The sequence below is a fragment of the Nymphaea colorata genome, chromosome 5 (assembly GCF_008831285.2).
Source record: "Nymphaea colorata isolate Beijing-Zhang1983 chromosome 5, ASM883128v2, whole genome shotgun sequence".
Lineage (NCBI taxonomy): Eukaryota > Viridiplantae > Streptophyta > Magnoliopsida > Nymphaeales > Nymphaeaceae > Nymphaea > Nymphaea colorata.
Genome location: NC_045142.1, coordinates 3116964 through 3141589, shown reverse-complemented (window position 1 = coordinate 3141589; position 24626 = coordinate 3116964). Strand labels below are relative to the sequence as shown.

At 38.8% G+C, this 24626-nt stretch overlaps 2 protein-coding genes across 2 annotated transcripts; both read left to right on the top strand.

The window, feature by feature from the left end:
• Positions 1 to 547: 547 nt before the first annotated feature.
• On the top strand, positions 548 to 13230 carry LOC116254707 (vacuolar protein sorting-associated protein 41 homolog). The gene is made up of 19 exons (XM_031630252.2): positions 548 to 979; positions 3585 to 3854; positions 3947 to 4126; positions 4205 to 4456; positions 6423 to 6555; positions 6720 to 6810; positions 8270 to 8372; positions 8881 to 8984; positions 9067 to 9160; positions 9248 to 9403; positions 9502 to 9564; positions 9680 to 9745; positions 10380 to 10580; positions 11329 to 11406; positions 11482 to 11601; positions 11712 to 11792; positions 11872 to 11957; positions 12425 to 12506; positions 12596 to 13230. Exons 1-19 carry the CDS (start codon positions 653 to 655, stop codon positions 13004 to 13006), a joined length of 2898 nt encoding a protein of 965 aa, XP_031486112.1. The 5' UTR covers positions 548 to 652; the 3' UTR covers positions 13007 to 13230.
• A 1568-nt stretch (positions 13231 to 14798) lies between these two features.
• LOC116254401 (serrate RNA effector molecule-like) lies at positions 14799 to 24209 on the top strand. Its single transcript, XM_031629781.2, has 12 exons — positions 14799 to 15461; positions 17401 to 17504; positions 18607 to 18643; positions 20361 to 20435; positions 21237 to 21311; positions 21397 to 21444; positions 21903 to 21971; positions 22057 to 22863; positions 22956 to 23004; positions 23264 to 23502; positions 23604 to 23798; positions 23939 to 24209. The coding sequence occupies exons 1-12, from the start codon at positions 15094 to 15096 to the stop codon at positions 23997 to 23999; spliced, it is 2127 nt and encodes a 708-aa protein (XP_031485641.1). The 5' UTR covers positions 14799 to 15093; the 3' UTR covers positions 24000 to 24209.
• The last annotated feature ends 417 nt before the right edge of the window (positions 24210 to 24626 follow it).

Below are 24626 nucleotides of genomic sequence, written 5' to 3'. Positions count from 1 at the left end.
ATTTGCATTATATGAACGATTTTGATTATATAACTGTATATATACATATATACACACATTTGAAACTCTCTTTTCCTCTTGATCTCATGGTGCAACGCTCTCTTTTAGTATATGACATTGCATATTCATTTTGGTATCTTTATTCTTATATGTATAAAAGCATAACGCTCAAGAAAATGGAATGGACGATGCTTTTTTCGTCGCCATCAACCTCACCAACTACCTTTGAGAATAAAGAATTTATTTTCAAAAAATCGTTATGCTTGTTTGTTAAATAATTATACCAAGGTTCCCTTGATTTTAAAACATGAATTTGTGGTGACAAAAGTTTATCAAAAATAAAAGGGCAATGGGAAGTGTTCTAACTGAAACAATTGGTCCGGCCCCCTTGTTCCTCCAATAGAGAAAATATATATATATATATATATGTATTTGATAAATTTTCTTGAAGAAAAAGTGTGATCAATCCGAAAAACGGTAAGGACTGTTTCAGGAAATACTCGAAAAAAGCGGCGGGGCCTAATAATGGGACGAAGGCGAGGAAAGAACCAGAAAAGCTGCAGAGCCGGCCATGATCAAATTATAATAACACCGCCCAATTTCCTTTTCACTGGCGAGAAAAGCTTAGCCGATCTCTCCTCCTCCGGCGCCAATGGCTCCCGGGAAACCCACGGCCAACGGCGGTCTTCGCCCGCCTTCTTCCGGCGAGAGCGCGGACGGCGACGACGAGCGGGAGGAAGGCGAAGAGGTAGACGACGTCGAGGAGGAGGGAGAGCCTCCGTCCGCCAACGGCGAAGGGCAAGAGGAGCAGGAGGAGGATGAGGAGGACGAGCCCAGGCTTAAGTATCAGAGGATGGGAGGGAGCATCCCTTCGCTCCTCTCAACCGATTCCGCCTCCGCGATCGCCGTCGCCGAGCGGATGATCGCGCTCGGCACTCACGACGGCGCCGTCCACATACTGGATTTTCAAGGGAATCAGGTTCATCAAGTGACTCATTCTCCTTCTCTTAGTTGTTCAACGTTTACGTAAGCAATTGGTTGCAATTTTTTATCAGTTAATTTCGATCAATTTTCTCGATATGACTTCTACGAAGTGTTTGTAAACCATGAAGGAGGAGGAAAGAAAACTAGATTATGGATCAGTCTTCTGATATTTAGTATCGATTTATAGGGCCTCTTTGTTCAATAGAGTGGAAAAATGTACGTCATGGTTCCTTGAAATGAAGGATTTCACGTATTGATTGTAACGGGAGATTCACTGCTGCACTTCATTGTGCTCCGGGATTCCGTTGATTTTCGCGCAGAGCTAATTTGGTGAATCGGCAGTCTGGGCGATTATGGCTTTGTTTACTTTTTTTGGTTGAGCGTGTCACTTGATGACATCCAACCACTTCTCTTGAGTGCTTCCCCTGGCTGATGGGCGCTTCATCTGAAGCAGTAGAAAAAAATCGCATTTGCTGGTAATGATTTGAGCTTTTTCTTCTTAACAGGCCCTTGAACAGTCGCTACCATTAGATACCTCGTGGTGATTCAGAAATAGTTGCTATCGGTCAGATAGCTATTAGAATCCATATTTTTCCCCATGATGGTACCAGTCCATGAAACTACTGTGGGCTTGTCGCGGCATGCATCCCCGAATAATAGAGAAAACTTGAAGTTACTTTTAAATTGCTAAAAGTTATACAGGTTCTCGTTCATTGCTGGAAGATTGCCACTTGAAGTGTATCATTCATTTGATGGTATTATGAAATGTCAATGGAAGTTCCTATACCTTATTCAGATTGCAAGATTTGTGTTGGTTGACATTCCTAATGGTGACGTATGTGGGGATTCCATTGAACTATTTTACATAACCATTATTTAGATATAACGAATGTAAGCTGAAGTGGGTTGAAGGGTGCAATTTGTTTCATAGCGGAGCACAGGCATGTGGACTAACTCTGAAACTTCTGATAATTGTGAAATTCCATGTTTTTCAAGGCAGAAAACATTTCAATAAGTAGAATAAGTGAAAACAGATACAACTGCATGGCATATTTGCAAAATCGATGAACTATAGTGCTACTATAAACTGTTAAATTGTTGGTAATTGAGCTTGATTAACATGAAAAAAAAATGTACTCTCTTAAGTGTGAGCAATGGACTTATGAGACATCATTATCATGTTTTGGATAGGCAAATCTTGGAGCAAATAACTTATTGTACAGTTTCAAACCACTCCACAACTTCCTAGCATCAGGAAAAGAAAATTTTCTTTTCATGACAAGTATCACCATCATGCTCCGGTGGTGGTTTTATTCTTATTCCATTATCATACTGTGGACATTTGCATGTCTACAATGTATTTATTTATAAGAAAGAGATTAGGAACTAAGAGGAGGTTAATGGAAGGTCAGCAGGTATGCTAGGGTATAGAAAAGATAACATTTGATGCAAGTTCAAAGATATTCCTACCACAAGCATGCTATGATTACAATTAGGACATTAGTTTTAGCTTAGGGTTTTTAAAGCTGTGGTCTTGTATGATTTTAGAGATGATCGTAATGTGGGCAAATTGTGGTGATGTTTCTGCATAATAGCAGAACCTAAAAAGTTTACTGCATACAAATTTTGCTATTTAGATGTTTGTTTTTTTCCACAGTCTTGTGCAATTTTATCCTTGTAAGTTTAGAGAATCATTCACACTTGAGAGATATGGGAACCTAGCAAATGATGCAATTAAATTAGTACTTCTAATATCTTTTACGAAGTTTCTGAACTTCCTTGTGCCCTTGGTGGTGGACAACTGGACATCCAACTTATTAATGCTTTTACATGGTTTAGAGACTTTTTCTAACCAAGTTTTCTCTACAAGATAGTTTACGTTACAACTATCTGAGACATTTTTGGCAGTTTGAAGTTCATAATAGCCTCATAATGTTTGGATTGCATTCCACAAGAAGCGATTTTTCATTGAAAAGTTCTAGATTCTAATGCTTGTCTTTAGGCTCCAAGTATACCTTGGCTCTTTTGTAAATGCATTCAACCCTGGTGCAAAAAAACATTGTTTCACATACTCACATAAAAAAAATGGCTTTATAAGATGTTGTAGTTATATGTACAATAGCGTGGAAAAATAACTGCTTATGTTCTGAAAGTGCTGGGTGTATTATTACAGTTACAAAAGTAAACCTTCTGTTTATGTGGAAGAAATTGACAGAACCATAACAAATGGGGGCAATTTCCCAAAACCTTCATAGTCACTTCTTTTTTTGGTACCAAAAATTCCTTATCTATGTGAAAAGTAGCTCAGCATTTTGATGAGTGACACTGTGCTTTGGTAATTTAAGCTAGTTGATAATTATCATCCTTGAAAGCAGTGGCACATTTGAAAACATATGGACCATGGTTGTTAATGGTGTATCATGTCTCTCTTTTTGAGGGAATACTAAATTAACTGTTGGAATGTACCTTTTGTAATTTTTATTTGAAAGGTAAAATGGAATTCTTTGATTGCAAAGGTAAGTTTATGTTTTGCTATTTGCTGCTGCCTTTGATGACACATACTTTTGGGATGTTATAGTTACTGAGTTTTATCATTGCAGATCAAGGAGTTTTCAGCCCATACTGCTACCGTGAATGACCTCAGCTTTGACTCAGAGGGTGAATATATTGGAAGCTGCTCAAATGATGGCACTGTTGTTGTGAATAGCTTGTTTACAGATGAGATGTTGAAGTTTGAATACCATAGACCAATGAAAACAATTGCATTAGACCCAGACTATGCAAGAAAATCATCACGGAGATTTATTACTGGTGGTTTGGCTGGAAACCTTTTCCTCAATGCAAAGGGATGGCTAGGATATCGTGATCAGGTTAAGCTTCCTTTTTTGTATGGAAAAGAGTGGTTGGCGAAATGTATCTGCAAAATGATATTATTGAATTGTTAGAACATGCACCCTTACAGATATTACACTCAGGAGAGGGTCCAATACATGCTGTAAGATGGAGGACAAGCCTTATAGCTTGGGCAAATGATGCTGGTGTGAAGGTCTATGACATGGCAAACGATCAGCGCATTACATTTATTGAGAAGCCACGGGGAAGTCCACGTCCTGAATTGCTGCTTCCTCATCTAGTTTGGCAGGTGTGCTAATGGAATGTGAGTCAGTTTGAACCTATGCCAAAGCTTGATAATATATCTGACGACTGACATTTTACTTAGGATGATGTTCTCTTGGTCATTGCATGGGGAACTACCGTAAAAATTGCTGCTATCAGGACAATTTCATTGGGATCTAATGCAACTCAAGGTCGCTTCCCATCATCAAGTACAAAGCAGGTGGACATTGTAGCTTCGTTTCAGGCCAGCTACTATATTTCTGGAATTGCACCCTATGGTGATGCTTTAGTAATTTTAGCATATATTCCAGAAGAAATGAATGGAGAAAAGGGTGCCTCTACTGTTCCTCGACAGGTCTTTTTCCATCACCTATTCCTACAATAGAATGAAACTGTCTTGTTTTAATGAAACTGTCTTGTTTTAGCTTTTTGATATTTCATGACTTTTGTGTAAGTTGGGTGACAATTTTTCTCGGTTTAAGCTAGTATTAATGTGATCTTCATGGCTATAAAATTTGACAATGCTTGTATCAAAACTTCTGTTTGGTTCAGTTAGTGCTGATATGTGCATTTTGCTGATCAAGGTTGCTGGAACTTTGCACGGGCTTGAAAGACTATCAGTTTCTGTTCCTTTTATCAGAGTCTTCAATGTTGGTCTTAGCAATATCTTGTTTCTTGTGATATTTATATTGTCTAATAGCACTTGATAAGAACCAGAAAAAAATTCAGCAAAAAAAGGAAGATTTAAAATAAAGGAGTTTGTTGTTTGTTAGTGTTCTGTGAACGTTATTACAAGGTCAATTATGTAAAATTATAAGTTATATGTTTTTTTAAATCAGAATGTAAGCTCCTTAGTATTCCCTATGTTTGTTGAGTCCTAAATTATTCTTTCGGTGTAAGGCCTTAGTTGTCAAGGCGGCTAGGCACTGCGTAGCCTAAAAAGACATCCAAAAGTCGTTGCAATTTTGCTTAGTTATTTTTAATTCTCAAATGTTAGCTTTATGTTTCATGTGTTAAGTTAGCATGTTATCAAGTTAGGAATAGTCAAAATCAACATATAATGATATAAACAGCAAAATAAAATGTTTTAATGCATTGACAAATAGCTTTAGTTTAGATTTTTCAAGTTGTATTTGACAAATAGTGAAATGCGAGGTTCTGGTCAAATGCTAGGCTTTGAACAGTTTTTTGTGTATGGAGATTCGTTGCTGATAACAATTAACAATATAGGGATAGCATTCAACGTATGGAGAGATACAAGAAGAAATCAGTTACCAAAATTGACAGGATTGCATTCAAAGCATGGAGAGTTAGAAGAAGAAACCAGTTATCATAAAAGCTTTCATTGATGTAACAAGTTACAATATATACACAAACAAATATGGAACTCGTAGATAAATACTGATAGAAGACACAGAAAAACACTTTGAACACTTGAAATTGAAACATGTACTACACACAGTAAACACTTTGAAAACACATAGCAAACACTTTGAACAGAAAACACTTTGAAGGTGAAAAGTCACCTTCTATGGACTAGGCATGCTGCTCCTAGTTCAGCCTAGGCGCCAACACCAAACCCCTCGCCTAAGTCAAGTCATGGACTTAGTCGAGGGCTGTGGACTCACGCCTTGTCCATGACCACACGTCGTCTAGGTGACGTCTTAACAACTAAGTGTATGGTGATAGTTACTGTGAAAATATAATGATATTGGCCTTTTATTCAATACCTCTTCAGACGTATTTTTTTGGAAAATATTGCCAATATTGGCAATCATCATTCAATGATAAATTTCAGCAAATGGGGCTGAACTGCGAACTGGCATATCAGATCTAGCCTTGGAGTCCTAGGTGTGGTCAAAATAGATGGATGAAAGTATTAGTTCCCGTAAAATAGGATTCATTAAATGCCACCATTTTCAATATCTGTCTGTTAGTTTTCAAATATCAACCTCAAATAAAGTTGTAATGATATTTCATAATAACTTTGTATAAAATCATTTGTCCTACTTTCCAATTTGATCTAATGGAATATATTCCTGGAGACTACAGGTCTGTAGCTCCTCTGGCTGATGAGGATGACTTTGCTGTCAATCCAGTGAGTTATGTGTTATCACTAGCTCATAGTTACGTTACCCTAGAATACCATAGTTTTGTATGGTCTCTATGGTTTAGTCTCTTGCAATTAATAGAACCTTCACGGTTGATACTTGCCCATCTATAAAAACAAATTACGAGGACATTTTTGCAGTAATTGTTCTTGCTGAGGCTTGTGGAGTTACTAATCTATATATGTTAAACATCTATGCTACGTTAAGCAGGGAACAGCACAGAGGCCTGAAGTGCGGGTGGTTACCTGGAAAAATGATGAACTTGCAACGGATGCTCTTTCTATACATGGTTTTGAGCATTATAAAGCAAAAGATTATGCACTTGCCTATGCTCCTTTTTCAGGTATTTATTTCTCTCAATTAGTTGACCTCAATGCTCCTAGTGAAATTCTAAACATGCTCCTCTTTGTAGTGCTTTGAACTCCTCTCACTGGGAGACTACTGTAGGGTTCTCTTAGTGGTTGACAGGGTTGGACTTTCCTGATTAATCGATGTGATCAATTGTAGGAAGCAGCTATGCAGGTGGACAATGGGCTGCTGGGGATGAACCACTATATTATATAGTATCCCCGAAGGATGTTGTCATTGCGAAACCAAGGTTAGAGCTCATGATTCTAAATGCATTATACTTTTTTTTTTTTGCTTCTTTTTTTTCCTGAAATTGAAATTAATAGAAAAAATTGGTGGATCACTTTATTTTAAGATTTTGATTTATCATTAACCTTTTTGGTAGTACTTGTCGATCTGTCTGTGGGATGAAAAATTGTCTCAATTGTGTGGTGCACTATGTTTATGATGAGGTGTTTTTGATAGACGTGCAACCTATGACACATGGTTCAGGCAGACACTGGTGCAGAGCATTTTCAAAAAACTTGGGACTATATATTTTTATTTACAAAATATACAAGATAATACCAAAATAGACAAGAAAAACACAAAATATAAGTTTCCCACACCTGCACCTGTGTCTAGCAGTGTGAGCATAGATGTAGCACCTTTCTAGGCATGTTCATGTGACAGCTAGCAACTTCAGCATACGGATGGAACAATGATGCTTAATTATTGAGTTACAAAATTCTGCAAGTGCTAGCATCCATTGGGGGGCTATTCTCACATGTTTTTGAATCATGGAAAGAGGTCATTACATCAACGGGAGAAAATCACATTTCTTTTTCTAATAAGGATCCCTGAGTCTTGGGGCTAGACATATGAATTATGGACATATACTGCATTTCTTCATTGTTAAGAGATTCGCTTTGTGAGTTCCCTTAAGTGTACAAAGCACTTGCTCTTTAAGGGTAAGGACATATACTGCATTTCCTCAACAACCTACAAGCTGCATTACTAGGTTTTAGGCTTTACCTTAAGGTTTAAAATATTTCACAGGGACATTCAAATAATTTGATTTCTCCTTGACAACAATGGTGGTTGTGTTTTAGACATTTCATAAGATGCTTTCTGCTCTCAAAAAAATGTACTTGTTCACAAGTTTTGTATAGTCGCTAATAGCCTAATACATTGAGTCTGAGGTGAAATGTAACTATTTTTTCCATGTCTGCCGATAAAGCTAATGAATACTATTTGTTTACATATGTGGCTTCTGAGGCACAACGTGCATATGTATTTACATGTTTATTTTTTGTCTTTATATGCATGTTATTATACATTTAGGTGGGGATGCACCTGGGATGGGATTGGCCCAATGCCCAATCATGTTGATGCTCTTCAAAAGTGTAGTAGGAAAATGATTGGTGCCTGCTAATTGCCGGGACGGAAGTGATTAAGGAGTGGAGCATGTCTTAGCTGTGGTCTGTGGGTTAAGTTCGGATGCCAGACTGGTTTGAACTAGGTAGAACCAGCATAGTGTTTAACACAAAGAATTGAAAATGATCCTGTGTTATCCATGATGTGGCTTTACCAAGTTGCTGAGTGCTATTTGAAATTTTAATTTGGTTGATGCTCAAAATGGAAGAAATATTTCCAGATCACATTACAATTGGTGACCATGCATGATTTTTATTTTTAAGAGAAATGGTATGGTTTCATCTATTTCTTAGGGATGCTGAAGATCACATTTCTTGGCTTCTTCAACGTGGTTGGCATGAAAAAGCTTTGGCTGCAGTAGAAGCAGGGCAAGGTCGTACAGAGCTCCTTGATGAGGTGAGTTATTGCATATTTCCTTCTTTTTTGTGTATCCACACAGGTTGAATATGATTAGTTGGATATTGTATGAGATTTGTTATATTTCATCCTTTTCATCTTCATTATATAGAAAATTCTGAAAGGTTGAATTTGATTAGATGAATATTGTATGAGATTTCATTTACATGTCACTTTTTTCTTCATTACATAGCAATCAGCTAGGCAAGGATAATAAAGTTTGGTAGCGGTCAACCTGCATCCCTCCAAACTTGACCTGCCATTTGTGTCAGGTGGTTAAAGGGGCGGTCAACAGGTTGGTATGTCTCAGTTTAGAGCATTCCACAGCCTGTCTTGTCTGCCCAAGTAGGAACTAGTTGGATCAGGTGTCTGTCCTGGATCAAATGGCTCAAAAAGATACGTTCATTAGAGATAGTTATTAGATGGTGACTTCGTAACTGGGATTCTTTTTCTGTTTTCTCTTTCTTAATCCAACACGTTAGACTTTATTATACCATTACATATTCAGGTTGGAGCTACGTATCTTGATCATCTAATTTTGGAAAGAAAATATGCCGAAGCTGCTTCATTATGCCCAAAGTTGTTGCGAGGATCCACATCATCATGGGAGAGGTAACATTTATTCCATCATGGTGTGAATTTTCTAGAACCAGATGTTTGTTTTTCCTTTTAGTTAATAGACTTTCTCTCCCAGATGGGTTTTCCATTTTGCTCATCTTCGGCAACTCCCTGTCTTGGTGCCGTATATACCCACAAGTAATCCACAACTTCGTGATACTGCCTATGAGGTTTGTGAATGTACTGTTTAATTCATGATTTATGGTTGGACTGCTGATTGTATGATACACTTTATTGAGAGCCATTATAATATACAGGTGGCACTTGTATCACTTGCAACAAATCCTTCTTTTCACAAAGAGCTTCTATCAACTGTTAAATCATGGCCATCAAACATATATTCTGCCATGCCTGTTATCTCTGCTATTGAACCTCAGCTTAAATCTCCATCAGTAACTGAAACACTAAAGGAGGTATATTCATGAGGCTTGAATTATTTTTTTCCATTTCTTTCTTTTTCCTTTTTTTCCACTTTAATTTTCATTGCCTTATTCCCAATTTTTTTAATCAGGCATTGGCTGAGTTATATGTTGTCGATAAAAAGTATGAGAAAGCTCTTGGGTTGTATGCAGAGGTAAGGAACGTCAGTCATCTCTGCCCATCAAATCCACACAATATGATGCCATGTACACCCTTGATAGGTTTTGCATGTTTTTTTCATGCGTCTAACCTCAATTTTCTTCTTGCAGCTAAAGAAACCAGAAATATTTGAATTCATCAAGAGGCATAACTTACAAGATGCTGTTCATGATAAGGTATAAATTATTCCCTTATAGATTAATACCGCCTACCGCCTGAGGTTTTTTCTCTACTATTCCAATCTGCTCTGAGTTCTACCCTTCTGGACATGGTTATTTTGTTCGTTTTGATTTTATTTTCTTTGATATTATTTTTCTTTTATGCCTTAAACAGATTTTCTGCTATGTTCATCTTGGTATTAATTCTATGTGATTGGCTTCATCTTAGGGACCTTTCTAAAATTATGAGAGAGAAAAGATATTTGGCTTCTATGATCCTGGTTTCCTGCTGTTGAATTTTATTTAATGAAAATTTTCTTTATTTGCATTAATTTGGTTTTCTACTTGACTCTTCTTGCGTGAAGTGGTCTTAATGAGATGACATCATATCTTTTCCACTTCATGTTTGTGTGCCTCTCTCTCTCTCTCCCTCCCCCTGACAAAATTCTCAAAATAACTGCTTGAGATATCTATATTCATGATACCTTTTAAGGAAGATGAAGAAGCTTCAATAAAACTTTCCTTGTTATTATACTACCAATAACATCCTTTTGAATTTTGATATTAGCTACCTCGTGTCATAGATTTCAGTTTCCCAACCTGGCACATATATATGCCCATGAGTTCAGATGGTTCCCTGTTCATGTGATAGGTGGTCTACTTGATGGAACTGGATGCTAAACGATCAGTCACCCTATTCATCCAGCGTCGAGCTACAATTTCTCCTTTTGAAGTGATGTCACAGTTAATGGACTCTAAAAACAAGGCTGACTACAGATATTTCATTCATTTATATCTACACTCTTTATTTGAGGTTGATCCTAATGCTGGAAAGGATTTCCATGACCTTCAGGTAACTTTTTTCTCTTTCTGTTATTCAATTTTATTTTGTTAAATTAGTTCCTGTGTTTATTTTCAATAGCATCTGCTTTTGTTTTTGCTCATAAAGCACCCTGCTTTGAAAGAGGGGAAGAATGATAACATGAGCTGTTCAAAAGTCTGGCAAATGTTATATAACTTATTAAATTCATTTGAGTTTGGGCAGCGTTGCTTCACAGGCTTGTGAAGAATGCAAGATGGAGGAGTAAATAGTTTCCTTAATGATGGATAGCTGGGTTTTGTGGTAAAAGGTTGCTAGACTCTGATTTCTCCTTCACAATTTAAACAACAGAAAGAAGCAAAAAATAGATCAATGTCCTAGGCGATCTTGATGTGTATTACTTGTTACCTGAACTCAAGATGCTACTAAAGTTCAAGTAGAATTTTGGCTGGTACTGGGCAAGTAATGGTTAAGCGATCTCAAAGTAAACAAAATATTGAGGTCACTAGCCCTAAGGCTAAATGACTGTTAATTTATATACCATGTATATATCTTTTAGATTTCATCATTTTTTTTTTCTGTCGATATATACTTTGCTGCATAGTTCTTTTCTTATGACTGATCTTTTGGCAAGCTCCAAGCTTGTATTTCTATGTATTAGAGGGACATCACCTCAAAGTTTTTTGCTGTTCCAAGTTTCATAAGCTTTTCAGCTATTACTGTTAGTCTGTTAGTTTCAGCCTTTGGGCTAACTATAACTACTTTGCATAAAACTTCACAGGTTGAGCTTTATGCAGAATATGAACCACGTATGTTGCTTCCCTTCCTCCGTAGCAGCCAACATTATCGACTTGACAAGGTCTAACCTTAGGTTTATAGAGTTGCATTTGCTGCGTTCAGTGTATTTGGAACTGATTCAGGTCCATGATGACAGGCACAAGAAGTATGTGTGAAGAAAAATCTTCTAAGAGAGCAAGTTTTCATCCTTGGAAGGATGGGAGTTCCAAAACGAGCATTGTCAGTACTAATTAATAAATTGGAAGACATGAAAGGGGTGAGCCTTTTCCTCTCGATATCTGTTAAGAAGTGGAAACTTTGCAGTCATGTATGTTCGACTTGCTGCACTATTTACTTGTTTTCTGCTGATGGTTGCATCTATTGCAGGCCATAGAGTTTGTCACGTTGCAGAATGATAATGAATTGTGGGAAGAGTTGATTAAGCAGAGTCTTTCCAAACCTGAAATGGTGAGTGAGCATAATAGATCTGTCAGATTTTTATGTATTACCACTGGTTGCATTTTGACAATTTTTTCGCAATAAACAGGTGGCCAAGTTGTTGGAGCACACTGTTGGTAATCTGGATCCACTGTATATTGTGAACATGGTTCCACAAGGGATGCTCATCCCCAGGTTGTTGTTGTAAAGCATGCTTCTGCTCTTCTTGTCATTTGTAAAGTGCATGTTGACTTCGTTGATGTAGGACAATGCCCATACTGTTTCACTTTGCTCATTTTGATTGTTTCATTTTCACTGCACACCTTTTCTTAATCTGTATGATACCTACTTACATATTTTTAGCTCGCCCTTCTTTTTTCTCTGTATGTTCTTTTTTGCAATACTTGGCTGGTTAAACTTATGAAATTTCTATCCTAGAACAGTCATCTCCTTTTCTCCACATTTTTGTTGTCTGTCTATGTTACATTCGATGAAACAATTCTGGGTCAGCTCTTGTGTTTGGTACGTGACGTTTTGTTGTAGTTAGATGTATATTAGTTTGTCCACGAACATATATTGGGATCTTAGTTCTTACTAGAACTTTTGATGTACTAGTGTGGATTTTTACCAAACTGCTGGAAGTGATTTATTTTCACCTACAGGCTTCGGGATCTCCTTGTTAAAATTATCACCGATTATCGGACAGAGACATCTTTGAGGCATGGTTGCAATGACATCCTTAAGGTATGTATGTTTATACTCTCTGATACTTGTTTTGGTCTCACCAGAATTGCTCTGCCGAGGAAACTGGATCTCTATCTTGTCTTTTGCAGGCGGACTGTGTTAACCTGCTGGTGAAATATTATAATGAAGCTCGACATGCAATCTGCATCAGCAGCGAAGAGGATGAAGCACAATCTGAGAGACAAAACTCTTCATCGTTAAGGTCTGCCGGTAAAACTGATAGTGTGAAGGCAGTGGGAGTGAAGTCTAAAATGAGGGCTGGTGGAAGATGCTGCATGTGCTTCGATCCATTCATCATTCAAAATGTTTCTGTCGTGGCTTTCTTCTGTTGCCATGCATATCATATCACGTGCTTAGCAAGCGCCACAGATGCTTTGAGCTCAGACATTAAAAGAACTGGTTCATCATCCTACGCTTCAGAATCAGATGAAGATGATGATGACACTCGATCCAGTGCACCAGGGATGCGGTGTATTCTGTGCACGACTGCTGCCTCATGACCTGCAAAAGGGTTTTTGTGTGGGTGATGCAAGTGATGAGTGATGATGTGCCGGATGTATTGTATTCAATTTTTTGTATGATTAGTTTGCTCTAAGTTCTAATTATGTGTCTCCTTTAGGTTTTAGCCTCTGAGTGTATATTACTTACGGTTTTTTTGCTCAGCAATCTATGTAAATGCTGTTCTGAAAGTCCTCCGGAATCATGAGATTGTGCTTTACAATTCTGCCTGCCAGCCTGCTCTTTCCACGAAGTTCTGTTGCAGCCATGTTTCTCTCTGTGATAAGAAATGAGGAAATTATTTCTCTCAAGCTCAAATTTAGCTTTATTTTTGTTCGTGGATGCTGCTGAATCTGTTTCATTACCTTTCAGAAGCAGTCCTCACAGGGATCAAGAATCCACCATATTCTTCAGAAATGCTACTAGAAATCCAACTCTTTTCAGTTGAATGAGAGAGCTTGGTGATGAGGTTGCGTTTGTCATGACCGCAGGCACCCATGTTGAATCTTCTAAATAAGATCATCTCAAGGATCAAGCTGCGTCTTATTTATCTGGAATCTTCTGGTAACCAAGAGCTCTGTCCACTCTAGATAAGAGGCTGGGTTCTCGAGAGCGCTTCTTATAGCAATCACAAATTCATTCATTTGTTTAAAACAGCTCGAACCTAATATAGGGAGATGAAAAGATTGGTAATTTAAGGTGTGGATATGCTTCAATAGTGGGGAAGAGGTTGTGCGTAGGCTTTGGGATTGGTTTTTGCCGTCAAAACGGCATTGCTCACAAAAAATGGGTCTGATGAAGCCTTCTTCCTTCTTGCTTTTAGAGTATCGGGCTGTGATGGTGCTGTACTTCAGTCTTAGAGTTGTGCTTCATCTAAAAGATGTTTTCATTAATGTAAATCAAGCATAAATATCTTTTTTAATGTTTACTTTGGAAAAATCATTTTCAGCATAACACCTTCAAGGCCCGTTTGATTGCCTGGGTGAAAGGGGGGAAACAGGTGAAATGTGTACAGGCGGGTGAAATTTCATCCTGTAAATTTTTTCAAAAAAATTTATCATGGTAAATTTATGACGATAAATTCTTCCCTACCATCAGACGGACCCTCAAGGTGTAGGCTTATGATTCATCTTTCAACTTGGTTGTCGTGATTATTACGGAACACATTAGAGCATGACAATAACCTTGAAGTTCAAACATCAGACCTCTTGAATGTGAGCCACCTAATTCAAATACATATTCTTTGTTCAATTGTTATGCTTTGACTCATAAAATCAAAATGAGATATGCTCTAAGCCTTTTTTGCTAAGATGGTTGGATCAGGATCAACAATTAGTAGAAGGTGAGTCCTTGATTCGATTTATGTGAAATTAAATGCTATAGAATGGTGTGGATAGTTGTTGACACTGACGAGATCTGATTTGGGTCTGAACTGAATGAAATCACTCCCCCTTTACACTTGTGATTCATACGGTGATGCCTGGTTTCTCCAAGCTTAAGCTTACGATCCATGGTGGAATGGCGCTGGACATCTAGCCGACCCGATCCGAAGTCCTCGGCAGCTTAAGGCCCAAGCCCAGGCCTGGCTGAGACTTGGATATAATAAAATTTAAAAAATATATAAATCTAATAAAATAAAATTATATGACGAAAGTTATGGGGCCGATTTCAGGGTCGATCTTACGACCTGGTTCCGGTTCCGGGCTCTGCCTGTTTGAGACCGGATACTAACTACCTGTCGGGTATCACTTTAAGGATCCGATCTATGAATTTGAGGTCAGTTATGTCATATCCTGTCTTCCCACGCTGAGTCAGAGAGAGAGAGAGAGAGGAAGAGAGGGGTCTGTCGAGCTGCTGGACATTTCATGCGCTCGGGCAGCTGAAGAAGAGAAGACTGTGACGGCGGTGGCGACGGCCAGGGAGTAGGAGAAGAGGGGAGCTCTCCAAAACGCTAGTTGAGAAGCATTTCCCTTTGCTCTTGATTGAAGAAGGGACTCGAAGCGTGAGGTCTTAGTATTTTTGCCCCTGCCTTCGATCTCGGTGGTTTCGGTCAGTCGTTAGGGTTTCGGTCTCCTGGATAGCTGCTTCGATGGCGGAGGTCATGGATGCGCCCCCTGAAAACCTGGATCGGAGGCGGGAGAAGCCACCGGAGCGGAAGGAAAAGACGGCGGAAGAATCGACGAGGAAGAGGGATAGGGACTCCAGAGAGAGGAGGGACGAGCGGGATGAAAGGGTGTCTAATCGGCGCGGTGATTACTACGAGAGGAACAGGTCGCCTTCGGCCACCGGTGCTGGCTCATCGAGAGACCGCGAGAGGGAGTACAGGCGGCGAAGCAGCCCCAGTCCTCCTCCATATGTACCTCGGGATCGGCGGCCCTCTCCTTCTCGCCATTCTCCTCCTTCTTTCAAAAGGACTCGGAGGGATGACGGGTATGATCATCGCCGAGGTAGCCCTAGGTAAGAACAAGCGCCTGCAGGTTGTCCGACTTTTTAATTTTTTTTTTTCCTGATTCCTCATTAGACAACGCTGCTATCTGAGCTCAATTTCAAGGAAACCACGGATTTATTCTGTGTTTTTTTTTCCTGCTATTTCTTTACTATGTAGTGCAGCATGGTCCTTTGTTGGTTCACGACTCTTTACTGATTTTCATTGTTATGCGGTTACTTTTTTCACTCATTTGTCATAATAATGAGAAAGTTGAGCTTTTTTTTCACTTTAAGAACATGTGGTAAGTAAAACTAGAAAACGATTAGTTATTTACTCCTTGAGAGTCTGGCGAAAATTTTGTGCCCTAGACTGTAAAAGTTTTTCCACGTCCCGATGGAGAGAAAGTCTGCGTCATTTGGTGATGGAGCAGCTATTGGGTTCGGTAAAGCAAAGGGAAGCATCTGATTGAACTCTGTTACCGACCATACTCGAGCGGCAAAATTAGCATGATCTTCTGTAAGGAATAACACAAAGTGAAGCAACGTCATGAGCACAACCCTATGCTTTGTGGGCGCTTTTAGGGCTTTGCTTATAACGTGACATTGCTTTAGTTTGTGGTTGACCATGTCACTGCCGATGTGGTTGATCACCACATGGACGAACCAGAACATTTAGTGAATTTTTGGCAATATGGCGTGATTCCAACCCAGTTACATAGACGTGATAATTTTGAGTTACAGCTGCCTTACGAAAAAAATGAAGGTTTGGCAACTTCTTGTAGAAACATGGAGTGTTGATTTGCTTAGTTTTCTAAAAATTCAATCTCTATTATTTAGGGATTTATGGCGATAGTATGTGGATTCTCCTAAATGGAAGAAGGATCCATGTTGGCACGAGGTGATGCAGCTGTGGGTGCATAATCCAGGATGAACTGTGTCGTCTTGGGGGTTTTGGCTGACCATGTGATTGAAATGCACTTGTAGTTAGATATATGAAAAAAGTCAAAAATATACTTAGGCAAATTTTAAAGAAGTTTTGTCTCAAGTCTCAACCAATAGAAACCTCCCTTTCTTCTGCATCCTGCTCTTCTTCTTTTCCCTTTTTATTCCTCCTCCTCCTTCTTTCATCCTCTTGTTCAATCAAATCCAAATCTGGCCAGGGAACTTGAGGCATTCAACCTCAGACTTGGCTTGGCTAGAAGCCTAGAACATATCATGTGTTAGACCCGAACTGACCATGATGGTTAAGACTCTAACTTAGCTAGATCTGGGCTTGATGTCTTGTGTCCTACACATGCTAGCACTAGGCTTCATTTTTTGGTTTTAGATTTAGCTAGTTTTAGGATGTTCTAGTTTTTTTCTTCTTTTTCAGAAAATAAATCCTATTTAGCTGCAAACCTATGAACATAGAATATCAAGAAATGTGTCGTTGAGGCAACTCTTCCAACTATAAATGGACCAGCATGTTATCCTGCACTTGTGTCACATGGAACAGGGATTTTGAATTTTCAAATTGCTGATGAGTTGGTGTTTTAATAATAGTAATATGTATTGGCTTGATTTTAGGATTCCTTGTTATTTACTGGTACCATACAGCCTAAGTCTTCAAAGCTATAAAGAGGTCTGTTGATTTGGGAATGTAGTTATGTGTACCATGACCATTTTAGGCCCTGTGCTGGCTGCAACTAGAGAATCTGGGGAACCAAATGCATTCTAACTAATCTTCACTATTAGCTCTTTCTGAGTTCATCAAATAAAGAATGTCTTATGGGTAGGCCAACTTGTTAAATCTCTTCATGAGTTATACACGTATTGTTGGATCTTTCCTTTTTTCATGCTTTTCATCCATCTAATCATTGTGATAATTTTTTTTTTGTTACCAGTTAAGAACTTAAGATACATATAGTGCATATTTTCATCTTTTCCCCTTGTCAATTGTTTTGTGACTTTTGCCTATAATATCTTGCAGATTTGGTTATGATTATATGGCAGGATATGACAGAGGTGCAATGGGAGGAAGACCTGGATATCATGATGAAAGGGCTCATGGCCGGCGCTCTGGTGGTTATCAAGGTTAATACTGTTTTGTTTGTTATTTTTTATTTAAAAAATAGATGTTAGTAAATCCCATTATCCACTTTTCCATTTTCATAATTTACAATCTACCCTGTTTTGGATGCATGTAAGAGCCTCGCAGCAGCAATTTGCTGTTGTGGCAGTAGTTCCAAGCCAAAATCCAGGCCCTACCAAACCAAACAAAGGATCCTGATTATAGGTCCTCTTTTTCAGTTTAGTTTCACAATTTACGTTGTCTGGGAGTAAAAATGTGTTTGTGTGAATGTGTTTTTGTGTGAGAGGGATGGGTGTGCCTGGGATTCTGTCTATCCTCAAACATGAAGACTCTAGTTTAGATCTGTGTGATTTCTGTATAGCTTAATTAGGAGATTATCAAATGCTCTTATAAGTTCCTGTTATCCTGAAACAAACCGTGTTCTTTTAACTAACCACATTTGTTTTATAACTTCCTTATGTATTGTCCTTCTGAGTTACAACTTTGCAGTTGGCATATACAAGTGTCTATTTTATTAACTGGCAGATAGATGACTAAAAGGGTGTAAAAATGGAGGTTACTGGAAAGTGGAAACTGGGTTACAATTTGGGGATGATAGAGATTTTTTCTCTAACTTGAAGGGGAACAACTAGAGGATCTTAGAAAGTCGGTGTTTTTTATTTTCAAGGTCCCATGTCCCGTTACAATGTTTAGAACTTTAGATATACCCTTCATTGCCTTCCTGAAAGCAATTTTATTATTCTTTTCCATGATTTATGCAAGAAAGTTTAATGGAAACTCATTGTTCTCTTTCCTTTTCCCCTCCTTTTGCTTCCTTTTTCTTCTCGTCTCATTTCCTCTCTTTTTTTTCTCATTTCTTCATATATAGCCTAACCAGCATAATATCATGGTGACTTAATGGCCCTTGAATTGGTTCTTCTTCTGTTCCTATGCCATGTCAGTTAGGAAATTGGTTTCTAAAATATTTATGGTTTTAGTGTTCAGCAATCCTTGAGATGAACAGCAAATTGTAGTGGATGTCTAATTATTCTTGGTGCATGCCTTTTTTTCTGAGGCCATATATTTGTTTATTTATTTTATTATTTATTTATACCTTCCTTGCAGATTGGTCTGATCCGCACCTAGGTGATGGCACACAAAGGTTTGAATTCCTGGACCCTTGGTGCTATGGAAATCCGTCTAGTTTCTTCAGCGCATTTTTTTTATTGCATATCAATATGCAGTCATTGTAATTGTTAGTCAATATGCTTTGAAACTTGAAGTCACTTCAGCTGTCTAAACTAGTACGAGTCTTATCCAAAATTGGCTTGTTTGTGCCTGTAGACTGTCCTAGGGCTTTTATTACACATGCTGGGTTTGTTTTTGGTCCTTATCAGATGCTTCAGATTATATGGGCATGTAATTTTTTCATAATTTCCTTTTTCTGAAAAATATAGATTCATTGAGAAGATGTTGGTTGCTTTTTTCTTTTAGTCAGGTTAAGTGTGCCAGTAATAGTCCAGATGTTACTTGTCAGACATGATCAATAATTGCATGAAAATTATGTGGTACCTTTTGTGGGTGATGAACTCTGGAAGAATATTCTTTTGCTGTCCTATTCTGCCCCCTTCAAGCAGGAAATAGAGACTCATTATGCATGTCCTGTGAGCATATGAAGCATGTTCAGAGTCTTAGACACCTCAAATTTCTTCAGAATAGCACACAAAGAAGGCCATAGCATCTCTTTTGCTTGTCCCTAATTTGTGCAGATCTAAAATGTAATTGTGGCCTGCTTTGGGTACTTATTGGTTTCTTCTGTTCTCAAAGCCTTATGAGCATTTGAGATGTGGAATTTGGGTATCTGTTGTCTGTATTGTCTGTTTGCATGCTCATTAGCACCCTTTTTTACTCCCATCTCTTGATGATAGCACCCTTTTTACTCCCATCTCTTGATGAACTGAGGCTGAGGTTAGTTGTTAAGTTGTCATCTAAGTTGTCAAAATTTGAAGTCATACAGGGGTCAGTCAGAGCCCTAAAAGGACTAGTCTGTTCATGTTGGTCCAAGTGGTGACTCAAAAAACTACTAATCAGTGAACGACTAGTAGGGACTAGTTCATGAATCATGGCCCAGCTGACTAGATGGTCGAGGACTAGTCTGCTGGTCAGTGACTAGGCTGACTGGGGCCTAATTAGCAAACTCTTCGTCTAGATTGACTGTAAAGGTTGTCAAGGCGTGTTTGTAAACTTAAGTGTTCTATTTTGTTTATGCTAAGTTTCCAAAAGCTGTGGAGTGTGGAGCATGTGTCTTTCTCAAATCCACGTCGTTGTTGCTAAATGATACATTCTTCAGCTTATCTTTGACGGATGCTCTAAGTGTTAAAACAGCTGATTCTGATCTTGCCTTATGTATACGGGAAAACAATTAATCTCCATAGATAGGTAAATAAATATGGAAGGGATGGTCATGGGCTTTCAAAATCCAGCTTCTGATAAGTGGCCCACAAAGTTAAATCAGAACTAACCTCAGAGCGACTGATCGAATACCATGACCAAATTGAGGTAGACCAGGCCTTAGTCTCACCTATTGTGGACTTAAAAACCAGGTGTATGAGTAGGGTCCATTGGCTTTAAGAATCATCATTACATATACGTGGATAATTGAGTGTTTAGTGGATCTTTGTGGTTGTCAGTAGTGGCCCAAACATTTGTATTCACAATATACACAGGTTTCCTAGGCTTTTGGGCATTTGCATCAGTATTGAAGACACTGCATAGTAGGCCAATACTATGATTTTGGTGCTTTGATGGTCATTCTGTGTATTGGAAACTATAAATATGTTTTTTGTAGCGTGTGGCTATAATTTCATTGTTGCTTCCAGGGAAGGCTTGATGACGTATAAGCAATTCATTCAAGAGCTTGAAGATGATATACTGCCTGCTGAAGCAGAGAGGAGGTACTGAGTTGCTCATATTTGCAACATAAACACTTAGCTGCCAAAAAACCTCCTTTTCATGCTGTTTCATAGGAGTTGCAACCTAAGTCACACGGGTGTGCCAACTATGGTGGCGCACCTGCATCGGCGCGGGTGCTGGTGTTAGTGCGGCCCAACACGGCGTCAAATGAGTTTTGGCTGTTTTGAAAAATGTTTTGGCCGAGTATTCATTGATATATCAAATCTCGATTCAAGGTAACCTTGATACAAAAAAAGTTTAAAGATATAGACAAATAAAATTACTTATAACAAATAACACACACACACACACACACACACACACACACACACACATATATATATATTCATATGCTCTTGCTGCACCCGCACCTAATTTTTTTTTTACCTTGCCGCATCCTGCACCGACACCAGCACCCACACTCGTCATCCATGTGACATAGGTTGTAAGTCCATAGTAAAAAAAAAACGCATTTTTTTCGAAAAAACGCGATCAATTAAATGGACGTTTAAAACTTTAAAAAACGCTTTTTTCGCTTTTTTTTTTGTTCACTTTTCTCATTTTTTTTCAGTTTCTTCAATGCCAAACAGTTTTTTTTTTTCATTTTATATTTTTTATTTGTTGCAAATCTACTTATCTTGTGATGTTTGTGTTATTAGTTTCTCACTTGTTTTATTTTTCTCCCATTTTCTGTTTTTATCAAGTTTGCGGTATTATACCCGAGAAAAACCTTGCCGTTTAAAACTCCGAGATGTTATTTTTTACTGTGACTTGTAACTAATACATTGTTGTAATTCAACTAGGTATGCAGAATACAGGTCAGAGTATATTGCAACTCAAAAGCGGTCATTCTTTGATGCTCACAAGGATGAAGAATGGTATTCACTTAATACATTGTGGTTACATTTTCTCAATATTCAACTTCTGCATTCCTGATGGGCTTATCATTATGCAAAAGCATAGGCTGAGGGACAAGTATCATCCAACCAATCTACTGACAGTCATTGAAAGGTTAGCTCCCTTTTCCTGTATTTTGATTGTAGGGTTATTTTTTTCTTTTCTCTAGTTTATCTCAGGAACTGAACATGATCTCAATGTTAACATTTGTTGAAAATGTGACTTTCTGAGGACCATTGTTATGATACTCGTTAGGTTTGTGCCAGTGTAAAACTACTATCTGATCTTCAAGGTTTGTGTAAGGAAAAAAAAAAGTGTATACTTTGTTGAATAATTTTTCTTCACTTACACAGTTATGAGAGACTATAAATTGGTGCAGTGTAGTTCTCAGTAGTTTCATGATATTGAAATAGAAGTGAAGAAAATATCATAAGCTTGTCTTGCTTATCTTTCATCCATTGCCTGGTTGCCTGAATTGCATATTTTAATCCAATCTTAGTGTAAAAGTATGAGATGGCATATTCAATTTAACAGAAAAGGTGGTTTTCTGAAGAGGGTTCTTTATGTATCAGGAGAAATGAAAATGCAAGGGCTCTTGCGAAGGAGTTTCTGTTGGATTTGCAGAGGGGAACTGTGGATCTGTAAGATATTCATGTTTTTTCTTTTCCTTTTTATGGATAAATTTCTGCTGTGATAACACTTGGCTTCCTCTTGTTGTGGGGTCAGTGGCCCCGGAGTCACTGCTTTATCAAGTAAACCTGGACCGGGAAGTGAACCAAATTCAGAGGATGAAGCAGATGCCACTGGTAAAAGAAGGCGTCATGGGAGAGGTCCTGCCAGAGAAAATGAGCTTCTTTCAGCTGCACCAAAGGCTCACCCAGTTAGTGCTGAGCCAAGAAGGATTCATATGGATGTTGAACAAGCACAGGCACTTGTACGGAAGCTTGATGCTGAAAAAGGCATTGAAGATAACGTTCTTAGTAGCGTGGATCAAGACAAGCTGGATGTTGATAAATCTCATGGTGGATCCATGGGCCCTATTGTAATTATACGTGGACTATCAACCGTCAAAGGACTAGAAGGTGTTGAGCTACTAGATACTCTTATTACATATCTATGGAGAATCCATGGTTTAGATTACTATGGTATGACTGAAACTAGTGAGCCTAAGGGGCTGAGGCATGTAAGAGCAGAGAATAAGAGCTATAATGAAACAAATGCACCATCAGGATCAGAATGGGAAAAGAAGCTCGACACTTGCTGGCAGGGTAGATTGGAGAGGCAGGATCCACTTGAAATAATGACAGCGAAGGATAAGATTGATGCTGCTGCTGTTGAGGCCTTGGATCCTTTTGTTAGAAAAATAAGAGATGAGAAATATGGTTGGAAATATGGATGTGGAGCCAAAGGCTGCACCAAACTCTTCCATGCTGCAGAATTTGTGCATAAACATCTAAAATTAAAGCACCCTGAACTTGTAATGGAACTGACCTCCAAAGTGCGGGAAGACCTCTATTTTCAGAACTACATGAAGTAATTCTCTTTTACCTGTAGGTGTTTAATGTGTACAAGGGTCCCTGTTCAGGTTCAGGCTGACTGATGGTTGATCATGTTTGGCATTGCAGTGATCCAGATGCACCTGGTGGTACCCCTGTTCTTCAACAATCTGGACTGGTAGGAATGGTTTGGTGGATATGATCTAATCATCATGTCACATGAATTCTTTTTGCTATCTTAAAATAATATCTTCGTTCTTTTCCTGATTTAACTCATTCTTTGCAGTGCTGCTTCATGCTGAATAGGACCATCCATTTTAACTTTATCCAAATTTGTGCTCATTTTGATGCAAAATGACCATTAGAAGATGATGATTGGCGTAACAAGTTGCAATTCTTATCAAATTAATAGTTTTGCTGTCTCCCTGCTTGTGCAGAAAGAAAAATTACAAAGACGGAAGCCTGGCACAGATTTGATGGGGCGCTTAAGGGATGATCGTGGGAGTCGGAGAGAATATGATAGGGCTAATGGAGGAGAAAGGTACGATAGGGATGAGAATTCGCCATCAAGGGATGGGGAAAATCCTGATTCTCCAAGATATGAATCTTATGGTGGTCCTGGAATGCGTGGTATGCCTCTGCCTCCGCCCGTCCTGATGCCTGTCCCTGGTGCTGGGTATGTCCGCTGCTTTCTATTTTCTACAATTTAGGTTGTTGATTAATCCAATTGAAGCACTGATTATTTTGTTTACATCTTGTAATTATGTGTTTTTGCAGACCTCTTGGTCCTTTTGTTCCTGCCCCACCTGAGGTTGCAATGAGGATGTTTCGAGATCAAGGTGGCCCAGGTTCTTATGAGGGAAATGGGGGTCCCCGAGGTAGGAAAGGGCGTTCAGGGCCTCCAGTTGTTGGTCCAGCTCCCATGCTTACTGCCCCTCCTGGTCTGAGGCAGGACCCACGGCGCATCCGAAGGTAATGGATCAATTTTTTTTTTCTTCTTTATCATACCTCGCTTGCTTGAAGCTCACTTGTTTCAATTGATCAGCTTATTAAATTTCACGAGGTATACCATTTCTGTAACTCCCCTACCCTTTCTGATCTTGTTAATACAGTTATCAAGACCTTGACGCCCCAGAGGATGAAGTCACTGTAATCGACTACCGAAGTTTGTAGCTTCTTTTCAACATTCAGCCTTCATGTTAATTTAATCCATAGTTGGAAGGTGCAGCTGTTTCTACTTCGTAGTGGAAGCTATCAAGCTAATCATATGGTGTTTGACGTGCGATGTGCCTCTCCGAAGAGTTTTCCGCATGTCTTGTAACATAATGGTTGTGACAGTAATGCACTGGGAATAATTGAATGGAATCGCCTGGTTTTGGTTTCTTTCTTTCTTGCCGTTTGACACATTCTAGTCACGTTTGATGGGATGGCATGGTCTTTCTGAAATTTTACAAGTTGCCCCTAGTAGATCTGCATGTTGGTGCCTGTCTGCCCCTTGCATGCGCATACTTCTTGCAGCTTTGTTATGGTTACACTGTTTAAAGATTTGGCAGGCAGGCTTTTTTCTTTGGGTCTCTTGTATCTGATGGTGATTCTTAGATATAATTATGCTTCTTTGCTGCGAATGGAGTCTGGAAAGGATGAACTGAAACATCGGTCTCGCACTTTACCTGTCTTTGCAAATTGGAATCTCTGCTGCAGCTTTTGTTCTTCCATAATGTAAGATGTCCTTGTGTACTGTGCCGTTGGCCTTGTTGGTATGCTTGTGCAAGATGATGATCTTAACGTGATCACACTTTG